Source organism: Desmodus rotundus, chromosome 5 (genome assembly GCF_022682495.2).
Source record: "Desmodus rotundus isolate HL8 chromosome 5, HLdesRot8A.1, whole genome shotgun sequence".
Taxonomy (NCBI): Eukaryota; Metazoa; Chordata; class Mammalia; order Chiroptera; family Phyllostomidae; genus Desmodus; species Desmodus rotundus.
In genome coordinates this window covers 66,726,001-66,747,125 of record NC_071391.1, presented here as the reverse complement: position 1 = coordinate 66,747,125, position 21,125 = coordinate 66,726,001, and the positions used below count along the sequence as shown (strand labels likewise).

Genomic DNA, 21,125 nt, shown 5'->3' with positions numbered 1-21,125 from the left:
AAGGCAAGGACCTACATCCAAGATTACTCTACCCAACAAAGCTATCATTTAGAATGGAAGGGCAGATAAAGTGCTTCCCAGAGGTCAAGTTAAAGGAGAAAACAAAAACAAACTAAGCAAACAACTAGAACAGGAACAGAATCACAGAAATGCAGATCACATGGAAGATTATCAGGGAATAAGAAGCATAAATGGTAGGTACAAAATAGAGAGGGGGAGGTCAAGAATAGTGTGGGAAATGGAGAAGCCGAAAAGCTTACATGTATAACCCATGGACATGAACTAAGGTGGGGGAATGCTGGTGGGAGGGGGGATACAGGATGGAAGGGAATAAAGGGAAGAAAACAATGGGACAACTACAATGGCATAATCAATAAAATATACTTAAAAAAAAGAAAGGAAATCCATACAGGGTTTAATTTTGGCTGATAGGAAAGACTAGATTAGGTATCCTGGCCAACTCTCCCACAGATATAACTAAAAATGCTGGGTAAACATAAAAACATTCTTTTAAACAAATTAATGAAATCACATAAAAAAGTAAAGGCTTCTCCAAAGGTGAAAAGGAAAATGAAATTAAAAGAAAAAGAGAGAGCCAGAGAATTAACTTCAATGTGCAAGTTAAAATGCCAAAGCACACACTAAAGGAATTGAAAATGCATGTAAACTAGTAGTGAGGGGAAGTGGAAGGAGGAGGACAAAAGTGGCGGGGGGTGGGGGAGGGGAGAAACAAGAACCAAGAACTAAAGTGCATGGTAGGTACTAACCCAAATATGTATTATGACCGTAATGTAAGTGGACTAAAGTTTCCAGTTTAAAGACAAAGATGGTCAAATTGGATTAAAGCATCCAATCGCATATCCTTTACAAAAGGCAGACATATAATGATAAGATACAGGAAGGTTCAAAGAAAAAAGATAGCAGGTAGACCAGAAAAATAGTAAGAAAAAGAGAGCTGGTGTCATTCTATTAGACATTTTATACAATAGATTAGGTGGAGGATAGACAGACAGACAGACAAACAGATGATGGAATGATGCACAGGTAACAGATATAGTATAAACACACACATACATGAATTTATATCTTAGACATTTAAGGTAAAAAGAATTTCTAAACATTGAGTTAAAATAACAGTTTTAATTTACCAGAAATAATTAGTAATCTAAAACTTGTACATGACTCATAAGAGATGCAAAATAGTCAAAAGCAAAATGACAGAACTATGGGAGAAAAATTCACATCAACAATCATATACGCCTTTTAACAACTGATGAATCAAATGGATATATATAATTAACACTATAACCAATAAGATTTATTTAAGGTACCCATTTATTATAAGGCACTGCACCACAAAATGGGAAATACATGTATGTTTGCATGTCCCGTTGTGTATGCTTCTGAAGCATACAAAAAAAAGGATAAGATTTACTAATTTTCAACCATAAAATGAGATGTCACATCCTCTGAGATGCCTTCCCTGGCTACACTCACACACCCCAGGCTGGTGAGCTGTTTGTCCTATTGTACTCCAAATAGTATTACACCGAATGTTAATTTCCTGCTTATTTGTCTGATGCTTCCTCTATTCCTTAGGGTTCCTAAAGGTAAGAACTGAGACTTATTTGTCATCATATCCCAGATACCTTCCACAGTCCCTGGAATCAAGAAGCAATTCAGTAAGAAGTTGATGAATCTGAGACATTTCAGCCTGTCCCCTACTTCCAGCCATTTAGTGGATTAATTCCTACCTCTCTTAGAGGACTCAGTTTAGATAACACTTTCTCCAGAAAAGTTTGTCTCCATTTAGCTCTTACCTCCTTTAACTGTAATTGCATGTATAATTGTCTTTCTTATTAAGGGGATGGCTATTTTATTCACCAAAACAGGGAACCAAGACATAGGCAGAGTTTTGAGCTCCTATGCTGTTAAATCCTGTAGGTCCATGCTCCCTGGGCATATTGCAGAGGTCCAGTGGTGTGAGGGGGATGACCTACACACTCCACCCAGCTTACCTTTAACTAAGGCTCTTAGCTCAAAGGTGAGAAAAGCCTCTACATGGTTGCTCTCTTTCTGGCCTGAGTTCGCGTATCTTACCTGAATTGTAGCCATATCCTCCCCAGATAGTTAAAAGTAGGCAGAGGTTCTCGTTTCACGAGAGAGTGGGTCCTATTCACATAAACTGAGTAGAGTCAATATCAAAAGATACTGATACTTACGTCAACTTCCATGGTCCCTCCTGTTTTCTGAATCACAATCCCTTTGTCAGTGTGCTGCAGCAGAACCCACAGGCCCAGGCTCTAGCCCACCACAGGACTGTGGCACCTCTCTTTTTGCCCTTGATTCCTGGTTACCAGCAGCAGAATGTTCCCCCAAACCTCATTAGCTATTTTTCCTAAAAGCAAAACCACTACTCTGCATGGCATATGCTTCCATTTGTTTATATCTTCTTCAGTTTCTTAAATGTCTTATAGTTTTCAGAGTACAGGTCTTTTATTTACATTTATTTATTTCTGTAGTCTTAGGTATTTATTTAGTTAGTTAGTTGTGGGTATTTTTTAAAGATTGTATGTATTTACCTTTAGACAGAGGGAAAGGGAGGGAGAAAGAGAGGGAGAGAAACATCAATGTGTGGTAGCCTCTCATGCGCTCCGTACTGGTAACCTGGCCCACAACCCAGGCATGTGCCCTGACTGGGAATTGAACCAGCAACCCTTTGGTTTGTCATCCAGTCCTCAGTCCACTGAGCCACACCGGCCAAGGCAGGTATTTTTTTCTTTTTGATTCAGTTGTAGATGGAATTCTTTTCTACATTTTTCATTTCTGATCATTTCTTCTTGGTGTACAAAAATGCAACTGATTTCTAAATATTAACTTTGTATTCTGCAACTTTACTGAATTTGTTTATAAGATCTACTAGTTTTTTTGGGGGGGAGGTTCTTGAGGGTTCTCTAAATATTATATCATGTTATCTGCACATGACAGTATTTCCTTTCCAATTTAAGTGCCTTTTATTTCTGTTTCTTGTGTAATTGCCGTCGCTAGGACCCCCAATGCTGTGTTGCATGAAAGTGGTCGCAGTGGACATCTTTGTCTTGTTCCTGATGTGAAAGGAAAAGCTTGTAGCTTCCCCCTTAAGTATGATGTTTGTTGTGTGTTTGTCACATATGACCTTTATTATATTGAAGTATGCTCTCTCCACCCTTACTTTGCTTAAAGTTTCTATCATAAATAGATGTTGAATTTTGTGAAAAGCTTTTTCTGCATCTATTGATATGATCATATAATTTTATCCATAATTTTGTTTCTATGATCTATCATGTTAATTAATATATAGATAATAAGCCAACTTTGCATCCTAGGGATAAATTCCACTTGATTACGGTGTGTCTTTTTGATGTATTGCTGAATTTGGTTTGCTAATGTTTTGTTGAGGATTTTGTATCTCTGTTCTTCAGAGATATCTGCATGTGTTTTCTCTGTTCTTGTTGTATCTTGATCTTTTTTTATCTGGTTTTGGGACCAGGATATTTCTGGTCTTGAAAAATAAGCCTAGGAGTTTTTCCTCCTCTTCAATATTTTGGAATAGTTTGAGAAGAATAGGCATTTGCTATTTGAATGTTTGGTGAAATTCACCTATGAAGCCACGTACTCCAGGACTTTTGTTGGTTAGGAGTTTGTAATTACTGATTCAATACTGTTAGTTGTTGTTAGTCTGTTCAGATTTTTCTGTTTCTTGCTGATTCAGTCTTGAAAGATTGAACATTTCTTGGAATTTATCCATTTATTCTAGCTTGTTCAATTTGTCCTCATACAATACAATTTTTCTTCATATTTTATTATAATCCTTTGAATTTCTGTGGTGTCAGTTGTCACTTCTTTTTCATTCCTGATTTAATTTATTTGAGCCCTCGCATTTTCCTGATGAGTCTGGCTAAGGTTTATCAGTATTGGCTCTCAATATTGATAGGGGCTCCTAAATTAGCTGCATTGACATTTACAAGAGTTATGTCCTCTGGCTGGACTGATCTCTTTACCATTATGAAATGCCCTTTTTATTCTCTTCCTATAGCTTTTGTTAAACACTTTGACATAGCTCTTAAAAGTATTATTTTTGTATGTGTCTTCTTGGGTAGGGAAACAAAAGAAAAAAAGAAACAAATGAGACTACACAAAACTAAAAATTTTTAGCACAGGGAAGATTATCATCAATAAAATGCAAAGACAACCTACTAAATAGGAAAAGATATTTTTAATGCTATATCTAATAAAGAGTTAATAACCAAAATTTATAAAGAACATACAAACTCAATATCAAAATAATAAACAATCCTTTAAAAAGCGGGGGACAGAGAACCTGGACTGACATTTCTCCAAAGAGGAGATACAGATGGCCACCAGACATTTGAAAAGGTGTTCAACATCACTAATCATCAAAGAAATGCAAATTAAACCACAGTGAGATATCCCTTCACACCTGTGAGAATGGGTAGTATCAAGACCAACAAACAAGTGCTGGAGAGGATGTGGAGACAGAGGACCCTTGTGCAGTGTTGCAGATTGGGGCAGCCACTATGGAAAGCAGTATGGCAGTTCCTAAAAAAAACTAAAAATGGAACTGCTTTATGGTACTACAATTCCACTTCTGGGTATATATCCAAAGAAACCTAAAACACTAATTTGAAAACATACATGCGCCTCTATGCTCATTGCAACATTACTTACAATAGACAAGATGTGGAAACAGCCTAAATGTCTATTGATAGATGAATATAGAAGAGGCGGTACATAGATATAATGGGATATTACTCAGCCATAAAAAGTAATTAAATCTTTCCACTTGTGACAACATCAATGGACCTAGAGGGTATTATGCTCATTGAAGTAAGTCAGACAAAGATAAATAGCATATGATTTCACTTATATATGGAATGTAAAAAACAAAATAAGCAAACAATATAGAAGTAAATTGATACATACAGAGAACAAATTTATGGTCTCCAGAAGGGAGGGGTATTGAGGGGATGGAGGAAAAGGTGGAAGGGATTAATATTTACAAATTGTCAATTATAAAAATAGTCACAGGGATGCAAAGTACAGCATAGGAAATATAGTCAAAAATATTTAATAACTCTGTATGGTACCAGATGCATAATACACTTATAGGAGTGATCACTTGGCAACTATATAAAGGTCTAGCCACTATGTTGTACACCTGAAACTAATATAATATTGTATGCCAACTGTAATTAAAAATGAATTTAAGTAAAAACTATATATGAAGTTTTTCTATGCCTCAGAATATTATTTTGGATTATTTATCCCAGAGAAATTAAAACTTATGTTTATTCAAACACTTGTACTCAAATGCTTATAGCAACTTTATTTGCAATATCAATGTTTAGAATTCCCCATTCCTTCACGGCTGACTGGCTAAAGAACCTGTATACACCCAACCACGAAACACTGTCCAGCAATAAAAAGAAATAAACTACTGACATACAACTTGAATGGATCTTTAGAGAAATAAGCTAAGTTAAAGGACAATCCCAAAAAGTAACATATTGTAAGATTTCACTTACATATCATTTTTGAAATGAAAAAAGAATAGAACTAAAGGGAAAATTAGTGGCTTTCAGGAATTAGGAACCATAGAGTAGGTATATTGATGGTAGAGTGAGATGAAGGTGAGTGTAGCTATAAAATGAAAAGTAAAGAATCTTTGTGGTATTAAAATTGTTCTGTTTCTTCACTATTGTGATGAATGTACAAAGCAAAGTGAAAACTGTGTATAGAACTTAACATACATGCACAAATGAGTCAATTAAAATTTTGAAAAGCCCAACACAATCAATTGGTTGTATTACTATCATAATCCTGATTGTAGTACTATGCTACAATTTTGCAAAATGTTACCATGAAGGGGACACTAAAAAAAAGAAACATGCAAGGGATTCCTCAGTATTATTTGTCTTTTTTATTTTTATTATTTTGCTGAAACATTTTTAAGTATATTTTATTGATTACACTATTACAGTTGTCTCATTTTTTTCTCCCCTTTATTGCCCTCTGCCTTGTGCCCAACTCTTTCCAGCATTCGACCCCTCTTAGTTCATGTCCATGGGTCATACATATAAGTTCTTTGGCTTCTCCATTTCCCATACTATTCCCCTGCTTATTTTGTACCTACCATTTAAGCTTCTTATTCTCTGTACCTTTCTGCCCATTCTCCGCCTCCCTTGCCCCACTGATAACCCTCCATGAGATCTCCATTTCTGTGATTCTGTTCCTGTTCTAGTTGTTTCCTTAGTGTGTTTTTGTTTTTGTTTTTGTTTTTTTAGATTCGGTTGTTGATAGTTGTGAGTTTGTTGTCATTTTACTGTTGATAGTTTTTGATCTTCTATTTCTTATATAATTCCCTTTAACATTTCATATAATAAGGGCTTGGTGATGATGATCTCCTTTAACTTGACCTTATCTGGGAAGTACTTTATCTGCCCTTCCAGTCTAAATGATAGCTTTGCTGGATAGAGTAATCTTGGATGTAGGTCCTTGCCTTTCATGACTTTGAATACTTCTTCCCAGTACCTTCTTGCTTGCAAGGTTTCTTTTGAGAAATCAACCACTAGTCTTGTGGGAACTCTTTTGTAGGTAAATGTCTCCTTTTCTCTTGCTGCTTTTAAGATTCTCTCCTTATCTTTAATCTTGGGTAATGTAATTATGATCTGTCTTGGTGTGGTCCTTCTTGAGACCAACTTCTGTGGGGCTCCCTGAGCTTCCTGGACTTGCAAGTCTACTTCCTTTGCCAGATTAGGGAAGTTTTCCTTCGTTATTTTTTCAAGTAAATTTTCAATGTCTTGCTCTTCCTCTTCTCCTTCTGGCACCCCTATGATTCAGATTTTTGGAATGTTTAAAGTTGTCCTGAAGGTTCCTAAGCCTCTCCTCACTTTTTTAAATTCTTGTTTCTTCTTTCTGTTCCAGTTGAATGTTTATTTCTTCCTTCTGCTCCAAATATCTGATTTAAGTCCTTGTTTTCTTCCCTTCACAGTTGATTCCCTCTTTATTTTTCTTTATTTCACTTTGCATAGCTTTCACTTCTTCCTCTGTTTTGCATCCACACTCAGTCATTTCAGTGAGCATCCTGATTATCAATGTTTTGAACTCTGCATCTAATAGGTTGCCTATCTCCTCGTCACTTAGTTCTTTTTCTGGAGTTTTGATCTGTTCTTTCATTTGGGTTGTATTTGTCTCAGTGTTATGTTCTAAGGGGTAGGGCCTTGAGTATTCACCAGGGCAGAGCAACCCACTTTGCTGCTTTGTGGTGCTGTATATTGGGTAGGGTTCTGAGAGGGAACAATGATGCTTGCTCGGCTCTCGTCCCACTTTATGTCACTTATCCCACTACCCACAAGCAAATTGGGTCTTTGTGGTGTTGATTCCCAGCTGGGTAGGTTTTTGTACATTGTAGGACCCCATGGGTCCCTCCAATGGACTCTCCTGTGAGACTGGGAGTTTCTCCTGCCACCACAACCCCCACACATTTTTACAGCCAGAGGTTATGGGGCTTTATTTCTCTGTCTTGCTTCCCAGTTGTTCTTCCCAGTCTATCTGCATGCGAATGTGGGGCCACCCCATCTGCCACCTTGCACACTGGTCTGCGGACTTGCCACATGTCCTCCCCACCCCAGCCTCCCATCTCCACCCCTCCTACCAGTCTGGATGAATGTTTCTTCTTTAACTCCTTGGTTGCCAGACTTCCAGTTAGTTCAATTTTTTGGCAGTTCCGGGGGTTTTTTTGTTTGTTTTTAATTTGGTTGTCCTTCTTTTGTTTGTGCAAGAAATCAAAGCGTACCTATCTACACCTGCATCTTGGCTGGAACAGTATTATTAATATAAAACTGCATTTAACAGTACAATTATTTCAACAATTTATATTTAAATAAATATTTTTGTATAGCATCATAAATAGGGTTAAATCTGATAAAATGTCTAAAACCAGTACACTAATAACTTCAAAATATTGTGTCTTAACACACAATATTTTGATGCTATTGTGTATTTTGTAACTCCAATTAATAGACAATATAAAATATTGTGTATCAATTAGAGAAATTAAAGATCTAAATGAATGGAGATGCGTGATGCCCATGAATCGTAGGACAATAGTGTTTTAATTTTTCCACATATTGACCTACAGACTCATTAACATCTCAATCAAAATCTCAGCATACTTTTCAGAAATTGACAAGCTAATTCTAAAATTCATATGGAAGTGCAAAGAACATAGAATAGATAACACAGCTTTGAAAAAGAAGAGAGAAGTAGTAAGACTTAACTTACTTGATTTTAAGACAGTTAATAATTATGCAGTAATCAAGATGGTGTGGTTTTCACATGAAGATAGATAAATAGATCAATGGAAGAGAGGAAAGAATTAAAAAATTGACCTACCCATTTATGGCCAATTGATTAACGACAATGTGAGAAGGCCATGAAGAAAATACAGTCTTTCTAAAACAATAGCATGGAACAATCAGAAAACAATATCCAAAATAAATAAATAATAATTTAGAATTATACCTCAGAGCATAAACAAAATGAATCATAGACATAAACATAAAACTTTAAACTATAAAATTTTTAAAACAGAAAATCCTTGTGGCCTTAGGTTAAGTGAAGATTTGTTATTACAACAAGAAAAACACGAAGCACAAAATAAAATTGAGAAATTTACTTTATCAACATTAAGAACTTCTACTATTGGAAAAAATGCTAAGACATGTCACAAACTGGCAAAAAATATTTCTAAGCTCATACCTGAAAAGGGAGTTATATCTGGAATTTAAAAAAAACCCAAAACTTCTCAAACCTAAATGAAAAAAACACTCCATGAAAAATAGTAAAAGAAAATATAGTAAAATATTTGAACAATCACTTCACCAAAGAAGATATACAGATGGGAAATAAGCACATGAATTAGATGTTCAATGTTATTAATTATTAGGGAAATGTAAGTAAAACTGCAATGAGATTCTAGCACTACTTATTGTAATGGCTAAAACTAAGAGGACTGACCATGTCAAGTGCTGCAAAGACACTCATACAGTGCGACTAGAAATGTAAAGCAGTGCAACCACTTGGAAACAGTATGGCAGCGTCTTAAAAAGTTAAACATTATTTAAAAAGTTAAATAATGATCCAGTCATGGTAGTCCTAAGAATTTATCCAAAAGAAATTGAATCAAATATCTGTACATTTTTGCACACAAATATTCATAGCAACTTTATCTGTAATAACCCCAAGCTAAAAATAACCCAAATGTTCACTCGATGGTGAATGGATAAACAAGTTATGGAATATGTACAGAATGAAATACTAACTCAGCAAAAAAAGAATGTACTACTGATGATTCATGGCTGAATCTCAAGTTAATCTCAGTTTATGCTGAGTGAAATAAACTAAAATTTTATAATTCTATTTATATAAAATTCTGTAAAAGTATATACTTACTACAGTGACAAATCAGATGAGTAGCAGCCCAGTGATGAGGGTGGGGTGGGAAGGGGTTGGGGGAAGAGAAAACGAAGGAACACAGAGATGCTTTGCATGTGATATCTATGTTGACCATTTTGAGTATGGTAATGGTTTCATGACTGTAATCCATAACTGAGAACTTTTCAAAGTACATACTCTAAGTATGCGAGCTTATAATATGTCTGTTATACCTCAATAAAGCTGAAAAAATAGGCAGCTACCCATTACACTCAGTATAAAGATTAGATGTTTTCCATAGCATACTATGTACTCCACGATCTTTCCTCCAGTCCACTTCTCCAGTCTCACCTCAGGACACTCCCTGCTGCTCTGAATGCTGCCACCATAATTGGCCATGTGGTTCTTCAAGCCTTTGTTGTAGCTCTCACCTTGAAGCCTTTGCAAATTCTGACCCCTTTGCTTTCCCACAGTTTGCCTGGTTCCCTTTCTCTCATCCTTCAGTTATCAGCTCGAATGTTATTCCTCCACCCTCTGAAAATACTTGTCAAATACCCTAAATATTTGAGGTATGTGTATTGAAAACTTTACCTGGCACTCTCTACTTTTTTCTTTTTAAAATTTGTCACAAATTTATTTATATTTCTGAGTAAGTTCTCAATTAATATTTATTACAGACCACTTAAAGTATAATAATTTACATATATCTATCATCTGCTTAATACTTTTAAAGAGCACTTAGATATAATTATGACAGTTTTACATATAAGGAAAGAGATTAACTTTGCTGAAGATCACACACATACTAGTCAATGGCAGTCATTTGAACCCATCCCTCTCTGATTTGAAAGCATTTAGTCTGAATAAGTGACTAATGATTCTGTGATATATCTACTAAGATATAACACCAGAAAGAAATCTAATCTGGAAATGAGAGCAATGGCATGAGGTAAATAGGTGGTACCTGCAGGCTAGTGTGTACTTGGAAAGATCCAGACTAGATTGCATGGTGTCTGAGAGGTGAGCCAAACCTGGAAAACATGGAAATAGAGGGTCCAGAGAATAGTCTTGAAATTTGGAAATCAAAATAGGTCTCAAAAAGTTAGTAATGAATCATTGCGAGATCAGGGTAAGCACCATGCCATCCTAGGTATGCTATGCTAGTGGGCAGATTAACAAGACAGAGATTCACTGATTAAATGCAAGACATGAGCCAAAGTATCTCCAGGTCTAGGCAGAAACTCATGAGGAAATTAAGAGGCCAGAATACACCAAGCATGACTTGATACTGAATGCTAGAATTCTGGTTTGCATTTCTAAGACCTCTCCTCATCCCCAACAGACCTTTACCTCACCACTTCCTTACCACTCTACTCCAAGTTCAAAGATGTGTCAGTGGAATTGATTCCCAAATCTGAAAATTCCAGATGTAAGAGTCACATGGTAATAATAGCAGTGGGGAAAGGATAAATAGGGACAAAAAATTGCAAGCAAATATTTTTCAATATTCAATTTTCTAGTAATTTGCTATGCAATAGCCAGGCATTATAAATAAAACACATTCATTACCTAATTTATTTTTTCTTCTCTAAGTTAAAAAAAAATGAGCTCATCTGATAAGCATATGATATATAAATCAGTAGACAGGTTTTTGGTTAAATGACACTGCCACTTGACAGATAAAAAACATCATGGTATTAAAATTCTTCATCCCCCGTGTATCAGTGACCTAAGTACAGAAGTGCTCATAAACTGTCTTTAAAAGGAGAATATAATATATTGTCTGCTGTCAGAGAGAAAGGACTCGTCTTAAATCAAGAGCTGAAATACTGCTAGTATCTAAAATACATTTATTTCTTTTAAAGGAGGTGAACTTTTAAGCCAAACTTCTCACCAGCTACGTTGGAATTTACACCAGTCAGTAAAATCCAGATATTTTCCAAGATATTGACAATTTGCACAAATTATAGTCATTTAGCTAAATTTTAATAGTTTGTTATTTTCACAAGGAAATGCCTAAGTATAATTTTTGCTTTCAGTATTTCTTTTGGTAGCATTGTATTTTGGGGATCAAAATGGAATGAATACATTATATTCCATTTATATAGAAACTGAGCACTATCTAAATAAATGAACAGAATTTTTTATTGACCATCTTGAATGGATTATATAACTTTTAATGTCACTATTTTCCTGATGTCTCAAGTCAGTTATAACCCTCCTAGACATAAATTGCAAAACAAAATTAGCCTTTCTTAGTTTGCTTTACTTCTAAATTTGTCTTCATTCTATGTGTTTGATCCATACTGAAAACAATTTGCTGTTTTTGAACTGATATCTTTATTGATGACAACATCTAAGGATAAATTCATAAGCAATATTCAACAACCTGGAATCTAATCCAATTGTTATAAAATGTTTAATCATGTCAATAACTGTCAGTGATTGGCAAGATTGAATACATATTTTTAAATAACATAAAATATATTGACTCAACAGATTCAACTATTCTTGTATCTTAGTTTAATATTATCACATTGTCATAGCATAAACTATTATTTTCAGGACTAGGAGGATCCAATTTTAGGATTTTAAGTTCATTGGTTCTCACCAAAAGCAATATAGTGTGTTACTTCCTTTTTCTTAAAAGAAGTCAGTCCAAATGTTGCCTGTGGAAATTGGATTATTTCACAGACTCATGGGAAATACATTTTTGGGACCTACACATAGGAGAGGACCTGAGGCACAGTGGTAAGATTTATTGGAGCAGAAACAAAGTCTCCCTCAGGTACCCAGTGTTTCATCAGCGACAGGTGGCTCAGCTCCATCTTTGTGGGGAAGAAGCCTGGTGCCTGGTGAGCACGGGTGTCCACCAGGAGGTTCAGGGTCCAGAAGTGCAATGCCATCACCCTGTGGCCCGTCAGTGCCGCCCTTCAGCCCATGCGCAGCTGCTACCAGGAGACAAGGGTGCGAACAAATGACATGAAGCCTGGGCCTTTGTTAAGCTTTGACTTTATCTCCTTGGGTTTGGGAGAGAGCAGGCTTTCTTTTAAAGTTAACAAATTTCTTCCTAATTCTTTGTGGCCTTGTGTTGGGTTCTCACCCTATCCAACCCCTTTGCTGGATCTTTTGGGGTTCGGTGCCCTTATCCTGCTCAATCTTTTCCCTGATATTTCCAGACTAGATTCCTCCTTTTTATGTCACCATTTTGGTTCCTACCGTGCATGCCTCAAAATTTTTCCTCCTGCCTCTACTGCACTTCCTCAGAGGGGGAATTTCCCCTTACTTTTCTCTCTCCCCCCAGTAATCCCAGCTAATAGCTGGTTGTTCTCCAGGGAGACTGAAAAGCCCTCTTTCCAGTCCAGTCTGGGGGATAGAAGGATGTTAATCCCTTTGGTGAGGCAAAGCAGCTATCCCAGGCTTAAATAGTTTAACTCCCTTCTCTTTCGTTAATAATTAACTAGTTGCCTGCTGTAACACAAACTCTAGTGGCGTATCAAATAAAACTGCAACAGCCACTTCTATTATGTTTCAGGTTGCATGAGTAGGTTGATGCACCAGTGAAATATGTGTTTCAGGATCTTAGAAGAGCGAAAAGGACAAAAGTACTAATTAAATTTAAATCTGTATATTTCCGAATGATGACTACACTGGAGGATATGGTAATCCTAAAGGCCAACCTCATTTTCGCTGAACTTTTAAAAGTGTTTAATAATGTTGTAATTTTTCACCTTCATATAAGACTCAAGGTCCATTTTTAACAAAGGTCTCAAAAGAGCCCAAATGCAAACTCAGGTATCATGTTTTTATGTTTAAAAAGTGCAGAGCGAGCAACTCGGGTATAGGTCTCAGGTCTCATTTACATGCCCTTGCTGCAAGAGTGGTACTGCAGAGAAGCTACCATAAATCATCTCTTGGCTGTTTACAATTAACTTTATGTTCTATACTTGTCCTCCTCTATGTTTTTTATGCTGTTTCTTTTTCTATTTGATTTTTGAGGTCACTCATGGTTTGAGGTGAAATACCGAAGCTTAATATTAAAATATTGCCATGTGATATTCTAGTATAAGTTTTAATAACACAATACAAGGTCACCTTTTCCACAAGTTTTAAAATTAACCATCAAGAAAGTGTCAAAAGAAAAATAACCTGTAACTTTCTAACCCTTTTAAATATGAAAAGATATTAAGTGGGTTTATTGCATAATTTCTTGAAGGGTGAAACATTTCTACTATTACTGTGTATTTTCCCAACAGTGCTTTATCTTATTTATTGTTACTTTGAAAGTGGTTTCAGACTTCACCAGAGTTTTTTATTACTACTTAGCTGATTTTCAGTAAAACAAGAAAAAAAACACCTCGTTTAATAATTTTCAGAATAGCTATTCTTCCAGACGGGAATCTGCGGATCCTAAATGCTTCTAAATCAGATGAGGGAAAGTACGTTTGCCAAGGGGAAAATGTGTTTGGTTCTGCTGAAATCATAGCTTCAGTATCTGTAAAAGGTAAGAAAATATGGCTAAATAGTTTATAAGCAAAATTTCATGGATTTATTAGAAAGTGACTAACTGTAACATGCATGTATATGTATTAGTACATATGTGTGTTCATGCTCCTGTTGATAAAATGCATTGTAAAAATAGAACTAGCACAGCCAAATTGTCCCTTTCCATTATTTAGGGGACCATAAAGAGATCACATGGTTTAGTGGTAGAAATTGAAATATTTTTCTTTGAACAAAATATATGAGAGGATGAAGACAATTGTGGGAGGTTTAGTCACCGTCTCAAAATTTAAAAGAATGCTAACAGTATAAAAATATTTTTCCTCTACCAAGATTAATTTGAGCATTAATCAGTCATCCTCCTTTATTACCTTTTCAACAGAGGCCTTGGGGTAGAAAGGTAGAAGAAGCAGTACATGAAGGTTATGTGTGGGACTGTGCATCACACAGACCCATGGACCAGAATTGCTCTTTAATGTTTTCATCAACGTAGTTTTTTATATAAAGTCATTAAATTATTTTTTAAAATATTACAACTATTGCTGCTTAAATATTTCTGTTAGTTTTCTGTTTCAAAAGTGAACTAGAATTCAAGCCTACAACCTTTAATACTACATGTCACTGTTTAATAGTAAGAAAATCTCATATCTTAGGCATTCTTTTCAATTGGCAAATATTTCTCACAGTTGAACTATATACTATATTTTTCCATCTGCATTCTTTATAATGAATCATACCTTGGCCACAAAAATACAAAAATGTTAATTTGTGTCTTTCTTTAGAAATAGAGAAATAAAATAGCCAGCACTCTGATATTTTAGAGAAGAGGCATTCATCAAGAGAAGGAACATAATTTCAAAGATGTCTCCATTCCAGAGCACATTACAGGAATCAAACCCAGTTTTCTACTCCAGCCTGTGTCTTACTGCCTCTGCGTACTCAACGATAAGGCAGTGCTGGATCCAAAGACTTTTTTTATACTAACAAAAATGTTTTCTGTTAATCATGAATTAAATGGAGTATTTACTTATTCAGAATATTCTAATTCATACAAATTTAAACTACAGTATGACGTGATTGTGTTCTCTGATGAAGCCAGAACCTAGACTGCCACACGGAATATCTGACTTCTAAAATGGTAACGTTTGGAGTGGCATTCCTGTCCTGGTATTGTACTTTCCGCTCAGTGACTGCGTAGAAGAACATAGCATGTTAAAGGATCTTATTGGGTGGCTAAGGATGGTGCTTCATCAGATTATGCTATGATCAAGAACAGAGCTAGGATGGAAAAATTGGGCTAATTTTTAATCATTTGTGTCAGTTTTCTTCAGGTATCTACAATCAGGAATCCACTCAAAATTTTGATGTTATCTTTTATCTACTCCATCACTTCTCTACTTTATTAAAAATAACACATCATATTGCAGTTATTTGTTCACTATATATTTTTAAATGTTTTTTCATTTTGTAGTTGATATACAATGCTACATTAGTTTCAGATGTCCAACAGTGATTAGAAATTTATATAACTTGCAAAGTTGATCATTATCTTAAATAGCCATTAGATGTATAGCTCATATTAGTCCTTATTGGTTCAAAGTTGCTCTAAACTGTAAAAATGTATGTAATTTTAAAAATTTTAACTGAATCACAGAGTAATTAGAAACAGTATTTTTCTCAGAAACATTTGCATTCAATATTTTGCCAATCTTTTCAGATCTCAAACCATTCACAATGGATCAAAAGTGATATTTTATATTTGGCCAGAGGTTCTCCTACTTTTTTCCACTCACAAGAGGGGTTGTAGAGTACAAAGCAAATACAAGGTGTTTTAGTAGTAGTATTATATTTTTATCTCTGTTAAAATAGTAATTTGAGGGGATGTGCTTCCTCTAATCTTTAAAGAAGAGAACTCACCTGAATTCTTCCTCCTTAGATATGGAGCTTTTTTACTGTAAAAATCCTTTTATTCACACTTGATCATTGAAGGTGGACAGGGAAGCTATGCCTTCTTTTTCTAATTTTCCTCCCTCCAGGATGCCAAAAGCTTCTCCTAGTTAAGTACTCTCATCTTTTTTGGTCCAACTTGACTTCTTAATAGGAACAGGGACTTTTAAATTATAACTCCCCTACAGAAGCATAGTGAAATATCCTAGCACACAAAAATGTAAGAGTTTAGTTAATAATAGTTTGTTTTTAAATATTTTATTTCTTTTTAGAGAGGAGGAAGGGAGAGAAATATCAATGTGCAATCGGTTGCCTCTCGCACACCCTCAACAAGGACCTGGTCCACAACCTAGGCTTGTACCCTGACCGGGAATCAAATCAGCAACCTTTCCCTTTGCAGGATGACGCCTAACCCACCGAGCCACACCAGTCAGGGCTACTAATAGTTTAGTAAAGAATGTATATCTGGAACAATTTATTGCATAGATTCCTTGTTTAAGTTTTTGATTATTATTTAGCATATAGAATGCAAGGAAATACAATATGTTATGCTAATTAATGCATTTTTATTTCTATAGAACCTACAAGAATAGAACTTACTCCTAAAAGAACAGAATTAACAGTAGGAGAAAGCATTGTTCTTAATTGCAAAGCAATTCACGATGCTAGTTTGGATGTCGCTTTCTACTGGACGCTGAAAGGACAGCCCATTGACTTCGAGAAAGAAGGTGGACATTTTGAAAGCATCAGGGCCGTAAGTTAATACATTTTTTTAATTTTTTGAGTAATAATTTTAGAAATTTAGGTTCAAATGTAAAAACTTTCTTATCTATGAGATGTTAAGCATAGGAAAAAAGTAGATTTGATTTAAATGATTATGTTCTTTCATTATTTTATATTAGGTCAAACTGAAAGTAATAATTATTTTAAAACCCCCAGTAAGAAAGTGGTAATACTTTATTATGGAAGTCTGGTTTCTTTGCCACTTTTATTTACTTGATTAATATTGTCAATATTTCCATGTTACTTCTTGAAAGTTATGTTGCTACATAAATGGCTAGTATTTGTTAAAGCATTCTTGTCAGTAATTATGATACAATAAATTAATGAGATAACCTGCCTGACCTACTCCTCAAGAAAAGGTAATTTTTGGAAATTTTTAAATTTCTCACATGCTATAGAGCTAAACAGGCAACCATATCAGAAAGGCACAATAGCCTTAGATAAACATTCACAAGCATACTCATTTCTTGTCCACTAATTTTTTTCTTTGTAATATCTTCTTTTATTTTACATATGCACATAGCAAACAACTAAACAGAGAGGGAAATCTTTTGAATCAAATCCTATAGAATCATCACAGTGTCTCAACTTGAAAGAGAAGTGAAAAAACACCTTTTTACCCCATTGTCTTCTTTAAGACATCAAAGGGAAACATGATAAGGAAAGAGAAAGATGGATAGAATTAGGGTAGCAGAGAGACTTTGGCTGCAATATCCCATATATTTGCTAAAGAGGTAGGTCCAAATATAATTTTTACCTACAAACCCAATGTAAAATGCTGTCACATGCTTATTAAAATCAGTTGATTTTTCTCTAAACACTTTGGGAAACAGTGGAACACTACAACTATAATAAGCCCAAACACATAAAACTCAGTTTGGATTTAATTTTATTATAAAGGTAATATGATACAGAGAATAAGTCCTAGACCCAAAGTCAGGAAATTTGTGTATCAGTTTCCAGTTCAATCCCTGATCAGCTGTGTAGCAAAATGCCAGTCAACTACTTGACCTGTGCGGGTATTAATGTCACGAAGAAGTTAAGTGAGCACGGTGGATCAGATGATTTCTAAGGTCCTCTCTCACTCCTGAAATGGATACATTTATATTAAAAGAGTAAAACATGAGCTCTCTTTGTTATATTTACCAACGTAAACAAAAACCATTTTATTCCAAATTATTCTTTTCATCCTGTTTTACTTTGCAATAAATGGAAGAGAGTATATAAATAAGAAACAATGACCAATTACTTGTCCACATTTCATTAAATAAATTAATTTTAATTATTAGTGATTTTATGCAAAATATTTGTCATATTAAATTAAATTAATTTTCTTCTAATTTGTGAATTCTTTCTTTTTACTTTACCTTGAGTTGATACAAAGATTATCAACTTTCACAATCTTGTTACAAAATAGAATCAGAAAAAATATTGCGCAAAAACATTACTTTTGAAAATAAAATATTTAGCATCTAAAATATAGCTTCTTGAGATTATCTGTAAACATTCATTTTGAATATTATTTTTCCTTTATGTAAGTAGGCCCCCTCTTTATTTTAAAATACCAATAGAGAAATTAAGAAATAATTTAATTAAGAAATTAAGAAATAATTTCCTGGTCAAATTATATGAATTCTTGTTTTTGTGTCTTAGACATTACCAGTTTAGTTTGATGCCCTTCATTTGTATCAATAAATACCTTTAATTCCTTTTATAAAGTTGGCAGTTAACAGTACCTGCTATCTTCCTCTTTACATATATGCTGTTCTTGCCCTTGAGAAGTACAAAACTTACTCCTTACTCCCTTTTAACCCATATTGTTATAAGCCATATTAAAATTAGGCTCTGGATTGTGGACAGAAATAATAAACTATAAAGTAGATAATTAAACAAATTATCACATTGAGAAGTGAGAAAAATATTTAGGTTAGGGTAGGACCATTTTTAATATATTTGTAATGATTAATATAAACCCATATGTACTATTAAAATTGGAAATTTCAGAAGTGTAAGGTGTAAAAGAAATTGTCTAGCCCTGTTGCCCCAATTTCCTCAAACACTGAGTGGGTTCTGGATGGCTTCGAGAACACACGCTGGAGACAATTCCATTTTATGACATTGAAAAGGCAGAGAGCAAAAAGGGCAAAGCATTCTGTGTCCCTCCTGCCCTTCTGCTTGTGAAATAACGTCTGAGAAATTATATGTTTTAGGAGAAGGAATGAAAGTGTTATATAGAAGAGAGATTTGGAAAGGCTCTGGACTTGTGGATACCTTCTGTTGGAGAGGCCACCAGAAGACTCCAGGGATAAGAGGGGCAGGGCAGTGTTCAGAAGAGAGCTAAGCGGAGGAGTGATCTGTGGCCTTCTGCAATTTCAAAAGAGAGCCATTGAAAATGCCTTAGGGGGTATAGGCTAGCCCAGCAGAGTAAGAAAGCCAAACAGAATTCAGGGCCATAAGCAGGACCAGAGTGTGCCTTTGACTGGAGTCCTCTAGATTAACCGCTCTGGGACCTAATGTGCCAGTGGGTGATTGCACGAGAGTGAATCAGGAGAGAAAGGAGGGTGTATTTTTTAAGCACATTCACATGGCAGAATGTCAAATGAAGCAACCAAATCTATGACCCCAGAGGAAAAAAAAAGTTACCAGTGGTGTTGATATTTAGCATCTTGTAGACGACAAAATTTAGCTTAATGGAGTTCTCTACTGCTCCACTAATTGTACTGGTGTCTTTTATATACAGCCTTTTGTGTGTAGATAATGCTCTGGGCAAATTTTGTGTGTGTAGCTTTTACAATATCTATATACAATGTGTATTGTTATGTTTTAAATAAAATAGTGCTTTTGAACTGCATTTTTGAGAGTGAATAGGTAAATATATAATCATATTACATTAAAAATAATACCTACTGCCTTGAGATTTGAATGAAAACATAATAAAAATGCTTCTTTTTCTCTTGTCTTCTTCAGTTAGTCCATGTTTTAACAACCCGGTGACATGACTGATTTGGGGTGAATCCATTAGTGGAGCTACTGTTAAAAGGGTCTAAGCTCTCCATTAGTCCATAAACATTTGATCCAATTCACCCGAATCATTTTTGTTGGCAATGATATGAATTAACTGAATGAGACAAATTAGATTTTGATTTTAATTGATTTTTGTAAGCTAAGTGCTGTGGGGGATCCAAAGTAAAAGGCATGGTCCTTCACCCCTAAGAGAGCCCAGATTAAGGGGAGACAGCAGGACAGGCTAGTGATGTGCTTCCACTGTGCCATCAGCAGGGAACTCTCCACACTGCTGGCAGGTGGAACTGGTATTTGAGCTGAACCTGAACAGGCAAGGTTTTGCCAGGTGGCTAGGAGAAGAAACTGCATTTCAGATGAAGCAAGCAGGTGAAGCAAGACAGAAAGGCAGAAGAGATTAGAGCGTGTTACAGGAACAGTGAGGAAAACAATGGCCCTCACAGCGCCCTGAGGGCACATAGCAGACAATAAGTCAATATTTGTTGAATAAATTCAAAGGGAAGAAGCAGAGGTCTCATCAACAAGTAAAAGACACCAATTTTCTAGCCAAGGATTTGGAGTTGTATTTTGAAGGGAGCGATGTGATTCAGATTTGTTTAAGCAGATAATTCTAACAGCCGTGTGGAGCAGAGATTGCACATTCACTCCAGACTGGTTAAGCAGAGATTACAATGAGGAAGTCGATCATCATGGGTTTTGGACCTAAATAACCATCCTTTTATCAAATAAAGCATTTACAATTATGTTTTGACACAAATGTGTACGATGGTCAGAGGTCTGTGAGAACCTCTTAATATCTCAGGACATCCAAACAGCACCTGAGCATGGCCAAGTGGCCCCAAAACCACAGACTTAATGGAGGACTGGGGATCCATTGTTTTCCAGAGGCTTGGAATCCCTAATTATTTGTTTGTGATGTAGGCTGGTTTTAATCTTTAAAATGCATAAAGAACAGTTACACTGAATATCATGGAAGCCCGCAGTTTTTTTCTGGGGTTTTTTGGCAGAGAAAAAAAATGTTTGCCATCAGGATGGTCAGCCAAAGAACTGCCTTTTCTGTTGTGAACTCTCCCAAAATGCTAAATTGAAATTAAATGAGCAGCCAAATCAAAATGCATTATTTTAACGGTCCTTCATATTTACCCCAAATCTCTAGTTTTAACTATACACTCAAGGAAGGTGGAATAGAGATATATGACCCTATTTTTTAAATGAGGAAACTAAAGCATAAGATTTTTCCAGGCCACATGAATACTAAAGTGGTATAACAAAATTAATACAATGTGATTTTTAAACTATATTATTTATTCTTCTTTACAAAGCCTATCTTCTCCATATTCATGGACCATTATGTGCTCAGCCCTTGTCTATAAACT

The 21,125-nt window shown here is 35.3% G+C and overlaps 1 protein-coding gene across 1 annotated transcript in view; it reads left to right on the top strand.

Annotated features, from left to right (window-relative positions):
- Positions 1-21,125, top strand: part of CNTN5 (contactin 5) — a 1,123,225-nt gene that overhangs the window by 977,454 nt on the left and 124,646 nt on the right. Inside the window, exons 14-15 of the mRNA XM_024574613.3 lie at positions 13,872-13,999; positions 16,524-16,699. Of these exons, the coding sequence (XP_024430381.3) occupies positions 13,872-13,999; positions 16,524-16,699 (304 nt within the window). The remainder of the gene's footprint in view (positions 1-13,871; positions 14,000-16,523; positions 16,700-21,125) is intronic.